This window comes from Drosophila navojoa, chromosome 2, assembly GCF_054131105.1.
Source record: "Drosophila navojoa isolate 15081-1374.11 chromosome 2, UAZ_NAV_1.0, whole genome shotgun sequence".
NCBI classification, from domain to species: Eukaryota; Metazoa; Arthropoda; class Insecta; order Diptera; family Drosophilidae; genus Drosophila; species Drosophila navojoa.
The window spans coordinates 4944236-4960485 of NC_142890.1; the positions used below are offsets into that span (position 1 = coordinate 4944236).

General features: G+C 42.4%; 3 protein-coding genes across 5 annotated transcripts; 1 reads left to right on the top strand and 2 right to left on the bottom strand.

Moving 5' to 3' along the window:
* Nucleotides 1-287: 287 nt before the first annotated feature.
* On the bottom strand, nucleotides 288-11188 carry MTA1-like (metastasis associated 1-like). Of its 2 annotated transcripts, XM_030383469.2 has the most exons (13): nucleotides 10952-11188; nucleotides 8213-8374; nucleotides 5474-5581; nucleotides 4527-4864; nucleotides 4145-4465; nucleotides 3883-4071; nucleotides 3537-3821; nucleotides 3222-3469; nucleotides 2906-3156; nucleotides 2487-2846; nucleotides 2293-2420; nucleotides 2116-2231; nucleotides 288-2041 (listed from the first exon to the last, which is right to left on the bottom strand). In XM_030383469.2, exons 1-13 carry the CDS (start codon nucleotides 10977-10979, stop codon nucleotides 1906-1908), a joined length of 2670 nt encoding a protein of 889 aa, XP_030239329.2. In that variant the 5' UTR covers nucleotides 10980-11188; the 3' UTR covers nucleotides 288-1905. The 2 variants fall into 2 exon arrangements, with proteins under 2 accessions (XP_030239329.2, XP_030239330.2); XM_030383470.2 differs by lacking the exon at nucleotides 5474-5581 and having other exon boundaries at nucleotides 10952-11186.
* A 250-nt stretch (nucleotides 11189-11438) lies between these two features.
* Sec23 (transport protein Sec23) lies at nucleotides 11439-14625 on the top strand. Of its 2 annotated transcripts, XM_030383472.2 has the most exons (6): nucleotides 11439-11853; nucleotides 11907-13186; nucleotides 13253-13406; nucleotides 13473-14021; nucleotides 14181-14201; nucleotides 14407-14625. In XM_030383472.2, exons 1-6 carry the CDS (start codon nucleotides 11575-11577, stop codon nucleotides 14494-14496), a joined length of 2373 nt encoding a protein of 790 aa, XP_030239332.1. In that variant the 5' UTR covers nucleotides 11439-11574; the 3' UTR covers nucleotides 14497-14625. The 2 variants fall into 2 exon arrangements, with proteins under 2 accessions (XP_030239332.1, XP_030239333.1); XM_030383473.2 differs by lacking the exon at nucleotides 14181-14201 and having other exon boundaries at nucleotides 11441-11853.
* Nucleotides 14620-16246, bottom strand: elm (calcineurin like EF-hand protein 1 elm). Its single transcript, XM_030383475.2, has 2 exons — nucleotides 16092-16246; nucleotides 14620-15454 (listed from the first exon to the last, which is right to left on the bottom strand). Exons 1-2 carry the CDS (start codon nucleotides 16156-16158, stop codon nucleotides 14952-14954), a joined length of 570 nt encoding a protein of 189 aa, XP_030239335.1. The 5' UTR covers nucleotides 16159-16246; the 3' UTR covers nucleotides 14620-14951.
* Nucleotides 16247-16250: the final 4 nt, after the last annotated feature.

Below are 16250 nucleotides of genomic sequence, written 5' to 3' on the forward strand. Positions count from 1 at the left end.
CACGAAAACCATGAGGATTTCTAGCATTCTGCTCGGTAAAAATGTATATATGCGTATTGCAGAGTTCGTACTATTATATTGTATGTGTGTGTATATATATCTGTATATAATGTTGTATATATGTAGCTCTGTTTGATTTGCTTCTGTTGCTGGCATACGCGCGCTTACTTTATAAATCGTAAACAAATATGTTTTATCTGGTCGTTTTTGCTGACATCAATAATTGCTGTTGTTTTCGTTCCCTTTTCTATTTCTCCGTCTTCTTTTGTTTTTGTCACTTATCTTGATTTAATTTAAAGAATTTTTTATTTTACAAAATTACTTAAATGGTAAAGTTAAAAATACATAGATTGGCTTACAATTAGAATTTCTTTATAATCAATATATATAAATGTGGTTGCTCATTTTTTTTGGGGGGTTTTCGTTTGTTTTTTTCTTCTTTTCTTTAAATCTTTTTAATGCTGATCTACTTTTAGATTTTACTTGTCATCTGCCAAAAGGTTTATTTTATTATTGTATTATTTATATGCTCAATACATTTATAAATGTATATTAAGTGGTTTCGATTTGTTATTTATGTATTTCTATAGGCGTAAATAAAATATGCTATATTTGTGTTTATGTTGGTTTTTGTGTTGTCTATTTTGCATTGGTTTGAAAGTATCAATTTGCAATTGTATATAAATTATGAAAATAAATTGTATTCGAAGTTATAAACTTTATCCCAATTACTGTACAATTTGTGGTGGTTATCCGCTTTTCGTTACAGCGTATAATTAATTTTTTAAATAATCTTGCACGTCACATTAATTAACAAGGTAAATTTTCTCTTTTTTTTTTAAGTTCTGATACTTAAAGCATTAAATGAATTTTTCAAATATCGTTCGTCTATGATTTGCATATTCAAATTTTGAATGAAGAATATTTGAAAATTACGGAGGCCTTTGAATTACAAATTTACGTATTCTGGTGTTTAGCTAGGATGCAACAAACATTTGCTCAGCAGAATTAAAATCGAGGAATTGTGCTTTGTATTTTTTGTTGTTGTTTGTTTTTGGAACCTGAAGGCGCGTGGTAGCCAGTAATAATAGATTAGACAAATTAAAATAATTTGGCATACGTGATGTACACACAATGTACATAATGTTGAAATGTATGCGCTTATGAAAATTGGACAATGAAATAAAAAATAATAATAATAATTAAAAATTATTATAAAATGCCTACAACACATAAACTAATATAGAAACAATGAACTTATTATTCCTTGAGTTTCTCATACATGTCCAAAATTGCAGTGAACTTACTTTTTGTGAGATTTAAAAAAAAATTGTAAAAATTATGTAAATTATGAATAAATATTTGATTTGTTTCGCGTTGTGTTTACTATTGCTTTCGATCTTAACACTTATTATCTTACTATTTGTTTTGTTCTTAAATTTTTTGTTTTGTTTAAAAAGACATCTATTTAAGCGCTAGTAAAGTGGGTTTTCTTGTTGCTGTCAGTTGTTGGTTTTCTGTTAGTGAAATGGTTACCAACTTCATATGTATAGTGGATGCTGCAACACTTGCCTACACTAGATGTATGTATGTATGTATATTGTTTTTTTTTTTTTTTTTTTTGGGCTTTTTTTGTTAGTTTTTTTTTCTTGGTTTTTGTTTTTAGCATGCAGGGGGATGTATGTATGGTTGTATGTATGTATGTACATGGCAAGCCACTGAAAGACAGAATGTGGGTCACTAGTTTAGCAATGCATCCATTGTATATGGAAATGGAGGATGTTGCTGTTGCTGTTCAAATCTGTTGGCTGAATAGGACAGCAACTTTGTCGCTGTTGCTGCTGCGGCTGCGGCTGCTGCTGCATATGGTGTTGATGCTGATGCTGATGTATCTGTTGAAGACGGTCAGTCCAGTATTACGATTTGTGATTCAATAGGTTTGCTGCTCGGCTCTGGGGCCATTGACTTGATAGGCAGTGAACGCCATGGTTTGCGCGCCGCACGACGCAGATCCACAGCTGAGAGTATTTTTCGTGTTTTTCTATGAGCAAGGAACGAGGAAAGTTTAAATAAATGATGGCGATTGTGCATCAATAAATAATAATTGGCACTCACTTGTGTACGTCTGTGGCTCTAAAGTAAACATCGTCCGGTGCATCCATCCAACTGATAACCTGCTTGCGTCCATTGCCACCACGTGCCATTTGCGCAATCTTTTGCTTGCCATTAAGCTGTAAGAATATTTGATGACATTTATCAATGTTGAAATAGTTGCAGTTGGCATGAACTTACGTGATGTCTAGAGAGGGGCTGGCCAGATGCTGCCATCATGGCGGCAAACTGCTCCGGACTGGGGCAATGCGAGGGCATGGGATCCTTGTTGGGACGTTTGGCTGGCGGCCCACTGGGCACAATAGTTACTATGAATGAAAACAACAATATTTATATTAACTCTCGTTATTTTCAGAGTTCATTGTATAAATCACCTTCGGTGCCATTGAGTTGCTGTTCCTCATGCGCACGTTTGCGTATCGTAGATGTTGCTTGCGCTGGAATTATAGTTAGTTCTTTGTCAGCCACAACGGGCACGGCGACCACATCGGGTGTTTTATTGGGCACGCGATCGTAGAGTAAACTGCCGTCTGGGCCTTTGGGCGGTTTAGGGAATGAGACAACATTGGGCTGTGGCATTTTATCCTTGGGCGTCAGCACCAGCCATTCATGCGGACCGCTTCCTGGGGCGCCCAACCGATTTGCAATTTTTGTGACACTTCCCCGATTCTTGGGTTTGAGCAAAAGCATCTTTTTAATATCCGCCGGCGATTTGCCGCTAATACGATTCGTAACTGCAATTACAATGTTAAAGTTAATAACATATTGATTATAATAAACGGATTTGAATTACATTCTTGTTTGACCAACAGCGCATTGATTGCGTATGCGCTCTGCCGCGCCGCCTTCTTGGGTTTCACAATACTTCGGCAGATAATACGTGCCACACGTGTCATGGGGTTCGTGTGCAAGTAGAAGGCAGTGCGCGTCTTCATGATGGGCCGCGGCGAACCTGAACTGATGGCAATGCCATGCGCTTGTGCGTAATGGCGCGCCAGGTGGGTCTTTAGCTTAAATTCTTTGCCGCAGTTCACAATGGAACACCTACAGTACGTATAGCAACATTAATATACAATATATATATAAATGGATACACACGTTAATCATACCTGTGCAATTGACGATTGCTTAGATCACTAACTTTGTCATCATCGTTAAGATCAACCACAGTGGTGGTGGCGCCTGTTGCAGCTAACGCTGCTACTGGAGTCGCTGCGGCAATGGCAGCCTTCTTCTTAGATTCGCCATCGTTAGCTTCCACCTTATGCGCAGACTTCATACTGCCATATTTCCGCCAATACTCCCAACAGCTCTGACATAATCGACATGGCAGATGACCATTGGTAAAGGAATTCCACTGTAATCAAATTAGATGAGTCAATTAGTAAAAGTTGATCAAAAAGTTTCGTCTCCAACTGTCTTACGTGTGATGATTTAGTTGTCCCGCACGACTCGCACGGTTTTCCATTGTTGGATAAGTCAGCCCCGCCATTGGTGGTGCCATTATAGATGCCACCAGCTCCGCCGCCACTGCCTGCCTTCACGCTGGCACCGTTGCCTTTGCCATTGTTATTATATTGCGGTATATAGACTTGTTTGAGTTTGAGTTCCGCCTCGACAGCCTTAACGCGTTTCTGCTGCACATACCGATCGGTGGTCTTCCACATGTAGTAGTATTCAATGATCTGTTTAAGCGTCTTCCAAGGAAGCTGTTAAACAAGAATAGAATATTACTAAAGAGAAGTTTGTGTACAACTTGCTTCGACTTACAAAATCTTGTCGTATGTCATTAAAGTCTTTGCCATATTTATCTAGCGCTTCCTCAAAGAGATTTGCTTCCGATGCGCTCCAATCTTCGATTTCGTCGCGACAGAGCACTGGCCCAGTGGAAGGAACTAGCGAGGACATGGCCTCATCAATTGAATAATTGTGCTGGTGCAGAATGTTCATGGCGTGAAACTAGAAACAGAGGTTAATCAAATATATTATTAAATGGACTTGCCCTTCATTAATTCTATGTTAATCTACTCACCAGCGTAATGTCTCGACTAGCTGCAGCTGCGGACATGTGCAACGAGGGCTGCTTTACTGAACTGCTGCAGTCGAGGGCGCGCGCGAAGGTGCCAATGGAACGCGAGACAACAAGGAATTGATCGATTTTGCGATCGGTCAAACTATGCTCCGGCGTCCAAACAAGCGACTCCAGCTCCTCCAGTTTACGTTCATCTGTGGCGGTATCTTTTAGCTTGGCGGGTATATCACACTGATAGCGACTGCCGACACGTATTTCGCCCTTGTCGGCAAGCAACGTTTTTTGATTCGGATCAAAGACCAGACAGTAGAAGAATGTGTCCTATGGAAAAACCAAACAATTTTAATAAATAATAAATCATTATTTCATTCATTCAACTCACGTCTTTGTTGAGATAGCTTTGCAGTGACTCCGTCTCGTTAAGCAGCGTCACGGAGCACTTCCCTCGGATTTGTGTGGCGGGTATCGACTCAACTTGGCGCGATAGAAACAGCTCCCGATGCTTGATCTGGTATCGCTGTTTGCTGGTTAGCGCATCGCTCTTCTCGCCATCGCCGCCAGCAGCACCACCCGCAGCCGCAGCGCCGCTCGCAGCGCTGTTATTATTGTTGCTATTATTATTGTTGTTATTATTGTTGGTATTGTTATTGGTGCTGGAATTGTTGGTGGCGCTGGCGGCAGACGCTTGCGTCGGACTGGTGCGTTCCTCTTCGAGTGCGGCTGCAAGGCAAACACGTAATCAAAACTATATTAGCCATTGCAGTCCAAGATAGAGCCGTAGAAATATCAGACATTACATACGAGCAGTAAGAGAACTATGTTATAGGGCCAATTACAACCATTGCATAACCAATTCGGTGTTCGTAACTAGACTACATTGTACTGGTACTGACCTTAGCAAAAAGTCGTGTAAGCAAAATACAGTGAAAACTCTGCTGATGAACCAATCCTTCACTTTTAATTATTTAATTATTTTCATTCAATTACATTTATCATTTAGTGTGCTCACTGTATTTTACTGTACAATAATAATTTAAGGTTCTAATCGTTTCAGCTCAAAGAGTTAATTTACAGTTCTTATATCCAATATATAATATGTTGTCTAGATCAGTACCAAGTTTTGGTGCTCTACTTTATAGCTTTAAAATTAAGAGAAATATAACTAAATCATGAATATTAGAAAATACAAAAATAATCGAAATAATAATGAAAGAACAAAAATATATATGTATATATGCATTCCCAACAGAAGAATTCAACTACAGTCGTATTGCTTATTATTAATATTATTATTGTAATTATTTATTGAGCTGCTTTGCCATTTTGTACCTATTGAGGGATCGAGCACAGCTTGCGCCGCCTGCTCCTCGCCCACCGGTGTTCTAAGCCAGGTTTTCTTCAGTTTCATTGCCAGCGGTGAGTCCTCGGCGGTTGCCACTGCATCATCAAGTGTGTGTGTATGTGAGTGTATGTGTGTGTGTCAAGTGTATTGGGGTGAGTTTGGGAAATGTTGATTTTACAAATATACATATGCATTTAATACACGGATATATACAATTATACTTATATAATGTGAAAGTGGTATAACGAGCGAGACTTAATTTATATTTACTTAGCCTAGCTGAAAGCTGAACACAACTTTGCAGTGCCGTCAAAGTGAGGTTAAGTACGAAAAGTAATTTTACTAAAAGATGTCGCGTTTGCCCAGAAACAGAAAGCCCAACAAAATAAATACAAAACTTTTTGAATTTATTTTTAATACCCAGCCACACAAGCCACGAAGGGATGGTAACGGGTAGGCTACGCGGCCTCGTCATTTCGATGGTAATGGCATCGATGGTGGTGTCAGTGGAGGGTGGAGGGTGGTGGTGGGTGACGGGTGATGGCAGCAGTAGCTGGTTCTCTTTGCGCTACTTGAGGAGTTTGAGCTGAGACCAAGCCAAGCAAACCAACGACCCCTCTCTGACTGTGGGTGCATTCGTGAATTTACAAGAGCGTAGGTGTATCGCGAAAGAAGAAGCAGAGGCAGAGGCAGAGGCAGAGGCAGAGGCAGAATCAGCAGCAGCAGCAGCAGCACCAGCAGCGGCTAGGCAAAGGGGGTGTGAGGGTGCACAACTGTTCGGTAGCCATAGATAGGACACAATCGCACAGTCTGGCAAGTGCGCAGGCGGGCGGTGGGTGGGGTGCGCAGTGCGAGCTTTGCCTGATGGAGGCGTGTGCGTTTTGTTTGCTGGCAATGTCTGCCTCCGCTTCGCGTTTTTCGACTTTTTTTTTTCCTCTCTTAATACCCTGAACTCATTGAAAATGAGAAATCAAGGTATAATGGTTCTGCTAAGATCTATGTAACAGCCAGGAGGCGTGGCCGACCCCATGAAGTATATAAATTCTTGATCCGTATGAGCGAACGTGCCAATCTGAGGCCATATAAGAACTAGAGCAGAGACTTTTTTGGGCTCCTGTACAGCATACGCTGATCGTTTTCTTTTTTTTTTTTTACAAAATCGATATCTAGACTGACTATAGTTATTCCTGGCCGTTTTGAAGTGTGGACTATAACAAAAAGTATTATACTTTTCGCATGACATGTAGAGCAATTTCTATTTATATTGTGGCATTTAGGGTATTTAAGCTTCGTCATTGCCAATCATAAAACTGAACCTGTCTTTTTTTCTTACTTTTTAGCTTGAAACGTTGTCGTGGCCAGTTTTGAGCTTTCTGATTATTTATTTTTTTTTTTTTTTCTTTTCATTTGGTTTATGACACGGCTGATAGACTATATGTGTTCCTTGGTCGAATGTTGTCTGTTGCTGTGCTAATTTGTAATGAGTGATTAGCAGCTAGGCTGCAAAATTGGCAGCGCACGCCGCACCGCATTCGCAGCGGCAGTCGCAGCAGCACCTCCGAAAAAGGAGCCGTTGAAAAGCAGTCGAAGCATTATTGAAAACGGGGGCGGCAACAAAGGGGCTGTTACTGTTAATGGGCATTGTCGACGAAATGTTGCGTGGCGGGCTGTGGGCTGTGAGCGGTGGGCGGTGGGTGGCGTATGGAAGGCTGCGTTGGAAAAACGCATTTTCGTTGGGTCACGTATCGAATTCGTGTGGGCCACAACCAACCCCACCGATTGGGGGTTGTGTATGTGTGTGTGCATGGATATCTCTGTGTGTGTATGTATGTATACTTTTTGGTAGAAAGATACAGCAAATGGCGCTGTCCATGTAGATAGCTGCTAGTTGTTGTTGGCCGGGCACAGTGGGTGAGTGTGTGTATGTATACAGAAAATGCAAAGCGCGGCTCCTTCGATGCTCCTGCAACGTCAGGACTCATGAAAATTTTCGTGCACACTCGCATATACACCTAGAGAGAGAGGCACAGAGGTAGACAGCAAGTCTACCTACCATTGCTGTTGCTGCCTAGTATTCCCACATTGAGGCAACCAAAAACGGCAACAACATCGAAGTACAGTGCAGCTCTACACACATTATGTTTATGTGCTGTTGCTGTTGTTGTTGTTGTTGTTGTTGCTACGGATGCTCGGATTCCGTTTACTCTTTGCTTTGGCTGTATGCTTTACAGTTGTTGTCATTGCGGTTCTTGTTGCTCTTGATGTTGGCTTTCATTATTATTGTTGTTGTTGTTGTCGCTCCTGCTGCTGCTAAGTGGGTGTGCGTGAGTGTGTATGTACGTGTTGGGTGGGCTCCGCTTTGACACATTGCACACATTGGGCATATGCCGGGCGCTAGTGAAAAAGGAGGCGGGTGGTATTTGACTGAGGTGTGTGGGCGTGTAGCAGCTTCGGTTCAGTTTTGGTTGCGGCGCATGGTGTATTTCCGTCTTCAAGCGAGCTTTGGTTTTTGTGGTGAAAAATGGGCTTAGGATCTGTATGGATGGGGCTCTCTGACTTATTTGTAGGCCACGACGACGACTCGTCGCATAACATAACCTCACTTCGCTGACCAAAAACTTATGCATTTCTATACAAACATACATACATATATATTTATATGCGTATGTCTGTATACATACGTATATTTGCCTTAATAGGTATGTATTTCGCCTCGCCGTACTTACGTTGATGCTTATCGGCCAGCTGTACAAGCGGGTTGGGCAGATCACGACGCCGGTAGAAGCACATGACCTTCGCTTCCACATTGCCGGTTTGGTTTTTATTCAACTCCTCGATGCGACGTATCAGGTAGGGACTATTCGGCGTTGTCTCAACGTAGACGTAGTCTGCAAAAATCAACCATTGGGGATTATTGAATTTCACTTACGGTACAACAAATTTAAATATACTGTTGCTGGAAACATAATTACAGGCTCAACAGCCTCCAATAAGAGGGGGCAGCAAATCATTCATTAGGAAAATGAAATTGAAGACCAAGCGTCCAATAAAGCCAACATCAGGTAAAACGCATTTAAACATTCACTCATACACCCATACAGTCTCAAATAACAGACTCATCATACATGCACACATACAAACGTATGTATGAAGTCACACAAACACACATACCCATACACACGCAAGGAAAAAAAAACAAATGAATATAGGCAGACGTCAGAAATTAGAGATGAGCATAATTTGGGTTATCTGTGGCTAAACGAACGAGCCCACGAATGAAATTTTTAATGATATTAAATACAAGTGAAATGCCACGTTTTAACTCTCAAGTTAATTGCCATATCAAATATTCCTGAATTTTAGTTAAGTAAAAAAAGCAGCAAGTCCTGTAATTTAGTTTAAAATATATCCAATATCCAAGAACTAAAATATTTATATTTATGAACTACAATACAAACATACTATAATATCAAAAAATTAATCAAATAGATTAAACTTCTCAAATATATTCATACATATATACAAATGTATACAACAGTGAACAAGAAATTAAAAATTGCCCTAATCATTCTATTTATAGTTTTTGTTATACATATATAATTATTCAGCTACTGTGCGAGTTTATTAGCACACTTAACAATCGATAAATGGTTTGTTTACATAAAGTATTCATTTATCGATGATAACAATAAGAAATACAGCATGAAGCTTTAGGTCACCTCTCTTTTATTGTGCTAACATTTAACTTAATTATGGGCAATTAATAATTTATAGCATCGATAATCCCATTTTCTCATGTGTTTTGGTAAGCTCTTTCCTGTCCGTTCCGTTAACAATCTTCTGCTTGAAGTTTACAGTTTATAGCAGTGTTCGCTGGCAGTGGACACGCCGTTTAATTACGGCCACAGTACAGTGAAAAAGTATGCGCATTGCTCAATTAAATACAAATGTGGGCATCCATCCATCCATTCAGCTCGCGCAACAGAAACAACAACGATGTCCATGGACAGAGGCAAGGGGCTGAATACACACACACATACACAATCATGCATAGAGCGACGGTGCGGAACCTGTCGCAGAAACCGTTGCTTGGGTTTTGACCACGGCAACAGCAGCGGCAGCAGCAGAAGCAACGAAAGCCGATAGAAGAGAGAAAATGACACAAAAGAAAAGGAAAAAAGAGCAGCGATCAAGCGGTAAAACACGCCAGGCATATTATAAAAGGAAAATGTATCTTTTGCATTTGGCTGATGTAAAAAGAGATGAAAAAGAAAGTGTCGCCATAGCCTGCGACGACATTTGGGCTGCTGTGTATAGGTGTGTGTGTGTGTGTGCGTGTGGCTATTAAAAGTGACTAACAAAAAGCGCTGATGGAGACAAATTCGAAGCCAACGCGTGCACTGCGAGACCAACATACACACACATACTGAAACATTATATGAAAATGCCATAAAATTTTGTAATTTATTCATGCGTTTGGTTTTCTTATTTATTTATTTCTGTTGTTGTATTTTTATTATTTATTTTGATTGCTTTAATTAGATATTTGCATTTTCCTATTTACAGTTCATTTGCATTTGATTTGGTCGAGCTGAACAACCATTGTTCTATATCAAAGGCAGGTGAAGACAACAATAACGTCATCGGCAAGCGAGCAAGCAAACCAGCGAGCTACCAAAATGAGTGCGTAAAATGGGCACAACAAAAAAGAAAAGGGAAAATTTACTCAGAGCGTGAGATGCTGTGCCAAAGAAAAATTGCAAACTCATTAGCATAAGAAAACACGGCGATCCCAATAGCAAAAACAAAGCAAGAGACACGTAAAAATCAAATCACAAAATATACTTTCAATTGCACAGCACACACGCAAGAACAATCACTCATACACTCATATACATACACACACATGCTGATCGGCAGGCGGATTTGTCAATGCAATTTCATTTCATCAGTAACCCCAACCCTAAAGCACAAGCTTGCACACTCACACGCACACACATTACCATCTACACACATATATATCAGTGCTAATGCTTATCGGGGCAACAGAAACATGTACTAAAAACACTTGCTGCAGCTGCGACAATTCGGTTGTCATACTACTACACATAACCCCTCTCTCCATGGCCGGTTACTCGATGTTCCATTGCCGCTTCGTTGGTGTTGAAAAATCGTCTACGTTGTTAAAACTCGCGTCGGCAATTCGACACAATTTCAAGGCATACATGAAAACGCATTTCACATCATCATCATCATCATTGATAACAGGAGATTGAAGACATTGGTGGTTGGACATTTGGTGATATTTGATAATTAAATGCACTTTCATTATTTCCTTAATTCGGGAGTCTCATACACACATACACACACACAATCATACGCACATAAAACGACCAGGCGAAACAGTGAGACGGCGCCGATAACGAAAGATGATAGAAAAGCGAGTATGGAAAAAATTTTCTCACCTCCGACTCGATACATATTTGTGGCCATTTTCACAAAACTTTCGCACCAAATTTCACATGTAAAATATCCCGCACTTATTCAGCACTGTTGTTTAATAGTTTTGTTTCAGATTTGCGCACATTTATTAGCATAAAATTTAAGTTGTTATGATTGCATTTGCATTCACATAAGACGCGTTTTTTTCGTCGCCATCTTAGAAACAACTCTAAAAAAATACACACACACACGCACACTATGACAGCGACGAGTAAACAGCTGCATCAGGGCTGCATTTGAAAATAGGGCTGCCAACTTATTTGCACATTTTGTGTGCACATTAAAATAAATAAATGATGCAATAAATATACATATACATATATTTAATGAATTCAAATAAATTAGGTATGATACTGTAGCCGTTTTCTGTTTTTTCAATATATATTTAACAGAAAGAAATTTGTTATTGTTTGCATGCCTCATTTACTGTGTGTGTCAACGTTGACAAGCTGCTTGCTACGCAACCAACTGTCAAATCCGTGACGTGGCCTGGCCAAACGATTTTTCCAATAAGACTTGCTTGTGTTATAATTAATTTTAAGTTTATAAATCGCAGTGAAAGCGTCGAAAAAAGAATATCAAAACGATGACTACCTATGAGGAGTTCATCCAGCAAAACGAAGATCGTGACGGCGTCCGCCTTACATGGAATGTTTGGCCATCAAGTCGCATCGATGCCAGCCGCCTGGTCGTCCCGCTTGCGTGTCTCTATCAACCCATCAAGGAGCGTCCCGACTTGCCACCGATACAATATGAGCCGGTGCTGTGCACGCGCAGCAATTGCCGCGCCATATTGAATCCATTGTGCCAAGTTGACTATCGTGCCAAGCTCTGGGTGTGCAATTTTTGCTTTCAACGAAATCCCGTGAGTATTTCAGTTGGACTTTCCGGACTGTAGCCTAACGCATGGCATTTCAGTTTCCTCCACAATATGCAGCCATATCAGAGCAACATCAGCCCGCTGAGCTAATACCTGGCTTCAGCACCATCGAATACACCATCGCTAGGGCGGCCACAATGCCGCCTGTATTCATATTCCTGGTGGATACTTGCATGGATGAGGAGGAGCTGGACGCTCTGAAAGACTCGCTGCAAATGTCGTTGAGCTTGCTGCCGCCCAATGCTCTCGTGGGCCTCATTACCTTCGGCAAGATGATTCAGGTGCACGAGCTGGGCACTGATGGCTGCTCCAAGAGCTATGTGTTCCGAGGCACCAAGGATCTGACGGCCAAGCAAGTTCACGATATGCTGGGCATTGGACGCGGTGGGGTGGCACCGACGCCACATCAGCCGCAGCAGCAACCAGGTCAGCCGGGTCAGATGCCCAATGCGCCGGGCGTAGGGGGGGCCGGACAACATTTGCCACCCGCTCATCGCTTCCTGCAGCCGATCAGCCAGTGTGACACGGCACTGGGTGATCTGCTGAGCGAATTGCAACGCGACCCTTGGCCGGTGCCGCAGGGCAAGCGCTATCTGCGCTCCACAGGCGCTGCACTTTCGATTGCGGTTGGTCTGCTGGAGTGCACGTACCCGAATACGGGTGGTCGGATCATGACCTTTGTGGGTGGCCCTTGCTCCCAGGGCCCCGGCCAAGTGGTTGACGATGAACTCAAGCATCCCATACGTTCCCATCATGACATACACAAGGACAATGCCAAATATATGAAGAAAGCGATCAAACATTACGATGCTCTGGCCTTGCGGGCGGCTACCAATGGCCATGGCATCGATATATACTCGTGCGCGCTCGACCAGACCGGCCTCATGGAGATGAAACAGTTGTGCAACTCCACGGGCGGTCACATGGTCATGGGCGACTCATTCAATTCGTCGCTCTTCAAGCAGACATTCCAGCGCGTGTTTGCGCGCGATGCGCGAAACGATCTAAAGATGGCATTCAATGCCACGCTCGAGGTGAAGTGCTCGCGCGAGCTGAAAATCTCTGGCGGGATCGGCTCGTGTGTGTCGCTGAATGTGAAGAGCCCGTCGGTGTCGGATGTGGAGATCGGCATGGGCAATACAGTGCAATGGAAATTGTGTGCATTCAATCCCAGCTCCACTGTCGCCTTCTTCTTCGAGGTGGTCAACCAGCATGCGGCGCCCATACCGCAAGGTGGACGGGGCTGCATACAGTTCATCACCCAATACCAGCATCCAAGCGGTCAGCGGCGCATTCGAGTCACCACACTGGCCAGAAAGTGAGAGCTCCCAGCCATATATATGCCTTCGCTATATAAAACTAATTCTTATTTACTGTCTTTAAGCTGGGCGGATGCCAACACCAATATACAGCACATCAGCGCAGGCTTCGATCAGGAGGCGGCTGCGGTGCTAATGGCCCGCATGGTTGTCTACCGCGCCGAGACAGACGAGGGGCCGGACATCCTGCGCTGGGTGGATCGCCAGTTGATTCGCTTGGTAAATCAGTGTCTATAATATAACCATAATCAATTCTCAATGTCCACTTCGACTTCTCTCTTGCAGTGCCAGAAGTTTGGCGAGTATTCCAAGGATGATCCGAACAGTTTCCGTCTGTCGCCCACTTTCAGCCTCTTTCCGCAGTTCATGTACCATTTGCGCCGTTCGCAGTTCCTGCAGGTCTTCAACAATTCGCCCGATGAGACCACATTCTATCGACACATGCTAATGCGCGAGGACCTCACACAGTCCCTGATCATGATACAGCCCATTCTTTATAGCTATTCGTTTAATGGGCCGCCGGAGCCGGTGCTGCTAGATACCGCTTCGATTCAAGCGGATCGCATACTGCTGATGGACACCTTCTTCCAGATACTCATCTATCACGGCGAGACGATTGCCCAATGGCGTGCGCTCAAATATCAGGATATGCCCGAGTATGAGAACTTCAAGCAGCTGCTGCAGGCACCAGTTGACGATGCCCAGGAGATTTTACAGACGCGTTTCCCCATGCCCCGTTACATTGACACCGAGCATGGCGGCTCGCAGGCACGCTTCCTGCTCTCCAAGGTCAATCCCTCGCAGACGCACAACAACATGTATGCCTATGGCCAGGTACGTCCATTAGCTGTGATTCGAGCATATTATTGATTTTTAATCTATTGAAACATTACGTTTTCGTTTTTGTTTTACTTTTCTCATTGTGTCCGCTCAACTGCCTTTTGCTCCTTCTTCTACCCTCGTTGTTGTTCTTCTTGTTGTTGTCACTCGCAGGCGCCAATTGGTCAGACGACGGTAGTAAAACACAAACAGTTCTATTTTATTCCTCTTTGGTTAAATATATATTTCCTCTTTGGGTTTGGTTTTAAAGTTGCTTTGCTTCTTCTACAACTCTCTGCTCTGCTTTTGGTGTTGGCGCTGCTGCAGCGAAAAACCCTTTTTAGATCATCAAAATTCGAAAATTCCTTTTGCTAATTCCCATTTGAATCCTCTTCAACAGGATGGCGGCGCTCCCGTGCTCACGGATGATGTCTCGCTGCAGCTGTTCATGGAGCATCTGAAGAAATTGGCCGTCTCATCGACCACATAGATAGCACCTGGCATGGATTCTGGCTAGACTTATTAGTTATATACATATATATTATATATTTTAACCACATCTATTTGTGCAGTTACCGCCTGGTTAGACCACTACTACAATAAACCACATTCATACATATTTACACGTTTTTATTTCAAGCTCAAAACTAACTAATAAAAAACCAAAACTCGAAGTTAATAAATATTTTAGGCTGACTGTTAAACAAATGCATGAATTTCACTTTAGAGCGGAATGAAATTAACTAGCGTAAAAGCAATCAACAATAATCATAGTATATAAGTTACTAATACAATTGAATATGCCTCGGACTTGATATATACCCACATAAATATATATGGCTAACTATATATATTTGCGTGTATATATATTAATTGGACTAAACACTATTTGGTTCACAGTGACTAAGACATTTTAAATATTGTTTCGCTGCGTGTGCTGCAGCACTAGTTGAGGAATCGTATGGACATCTTTTGGTCGACATCGGTCCGTTCCAGAGCCTTGCAGAAGTCCTCGAACGAGATCTTGCCCTGACAGCACAGATCCGCCTCCAGAATTGTGCGCTCCGCAATGCTGACCAGTTGATCTTGACTGATGTTTGCGCCGACCATCATGTGGAGGATCGAGAGCAGCTCGTCCCGGCTGATGACACCATCGTCGTCCAGGTCGTACATCTTGAAGGCGAACTTCAGCTTCTCCTCACGACTGTTCAGCTTGCTCTGCTTGTTGTCCCGCAGCGGTCGGAAGTGGGCCAACACATTCATGAACTGGCGAAAGTTCACCCGATCGTCGGAGCTCTCGGCGAAGAAAGAGTGCACGATGCGCTCGCAGAGCGGATTGATTGCCAGCTCGGGTATGCGCATCAGATCCTCGCGGGAGAGCGTGCCGCAGTCATTGCGATCCAGCGAAGTGAAGCGCGAGTAAAGGCGCTCAATTTGGTTGGGTGTAACTGTAAAGAGTGGAGGGCAGAGAAAACGTAAGAGGTTGGAGTCCAGTCAGTTGATAATAAATGTACAGTGACATGAGCCATTATCAGAGATATGAACACTCGTTGGATATCTACCGTTATAGCTGAGCGCCTTATCACACACGAATTACACCTACTCGAACAACTGATAAATACAAACATTCGTTTGCTTGTGTATTGCTTGGAGGGGAAACATCAAAAGTCAACGCGTAAATAGCCTTTGCTCCAGTGACGTCATAAACTCAATTTATGATACCTTACATAAATGCATGAAGCCTTTTTGAGTGCATTCAAGAAGAACAGTTACACGTTCAATCACACTCAAGTCTCGCTGGCTCTCTCTCTGCCAACTGGTGTGGGTAGAGTTCATATGCTAATTGATTTTGGACTACGGCAAATAATTGCAGCGACGAGGAAAGGCTATAATTAGTTTCGCCACTTAAGTGCAAAGTATCCGAACACAATGTAAAGCTTTTAGCAACTGCGTATTTGTTTTGAACTGAAATTTTGGGAAATTTACAGCTGAAGGAAGGGTATCAAGTCCAAGGTTACGTTAGCTACCTTAGCTTAGTTTGGGTAATAGGTATTGCTGTGATAGTCTATTACTTATTATACTTACAGCCAGTTTCATTTTGTATCTGTGCAATTTCCTCGTGCCGCAGAAAGAGCGAAGACTTATTGCCCATTATTGACGGCTTATTTAAACCAATGAGAGCGACACAAACACAAAATTTCTACTGAATTGAATGGTTTATAATGTGACCGAGTATTGCGACTA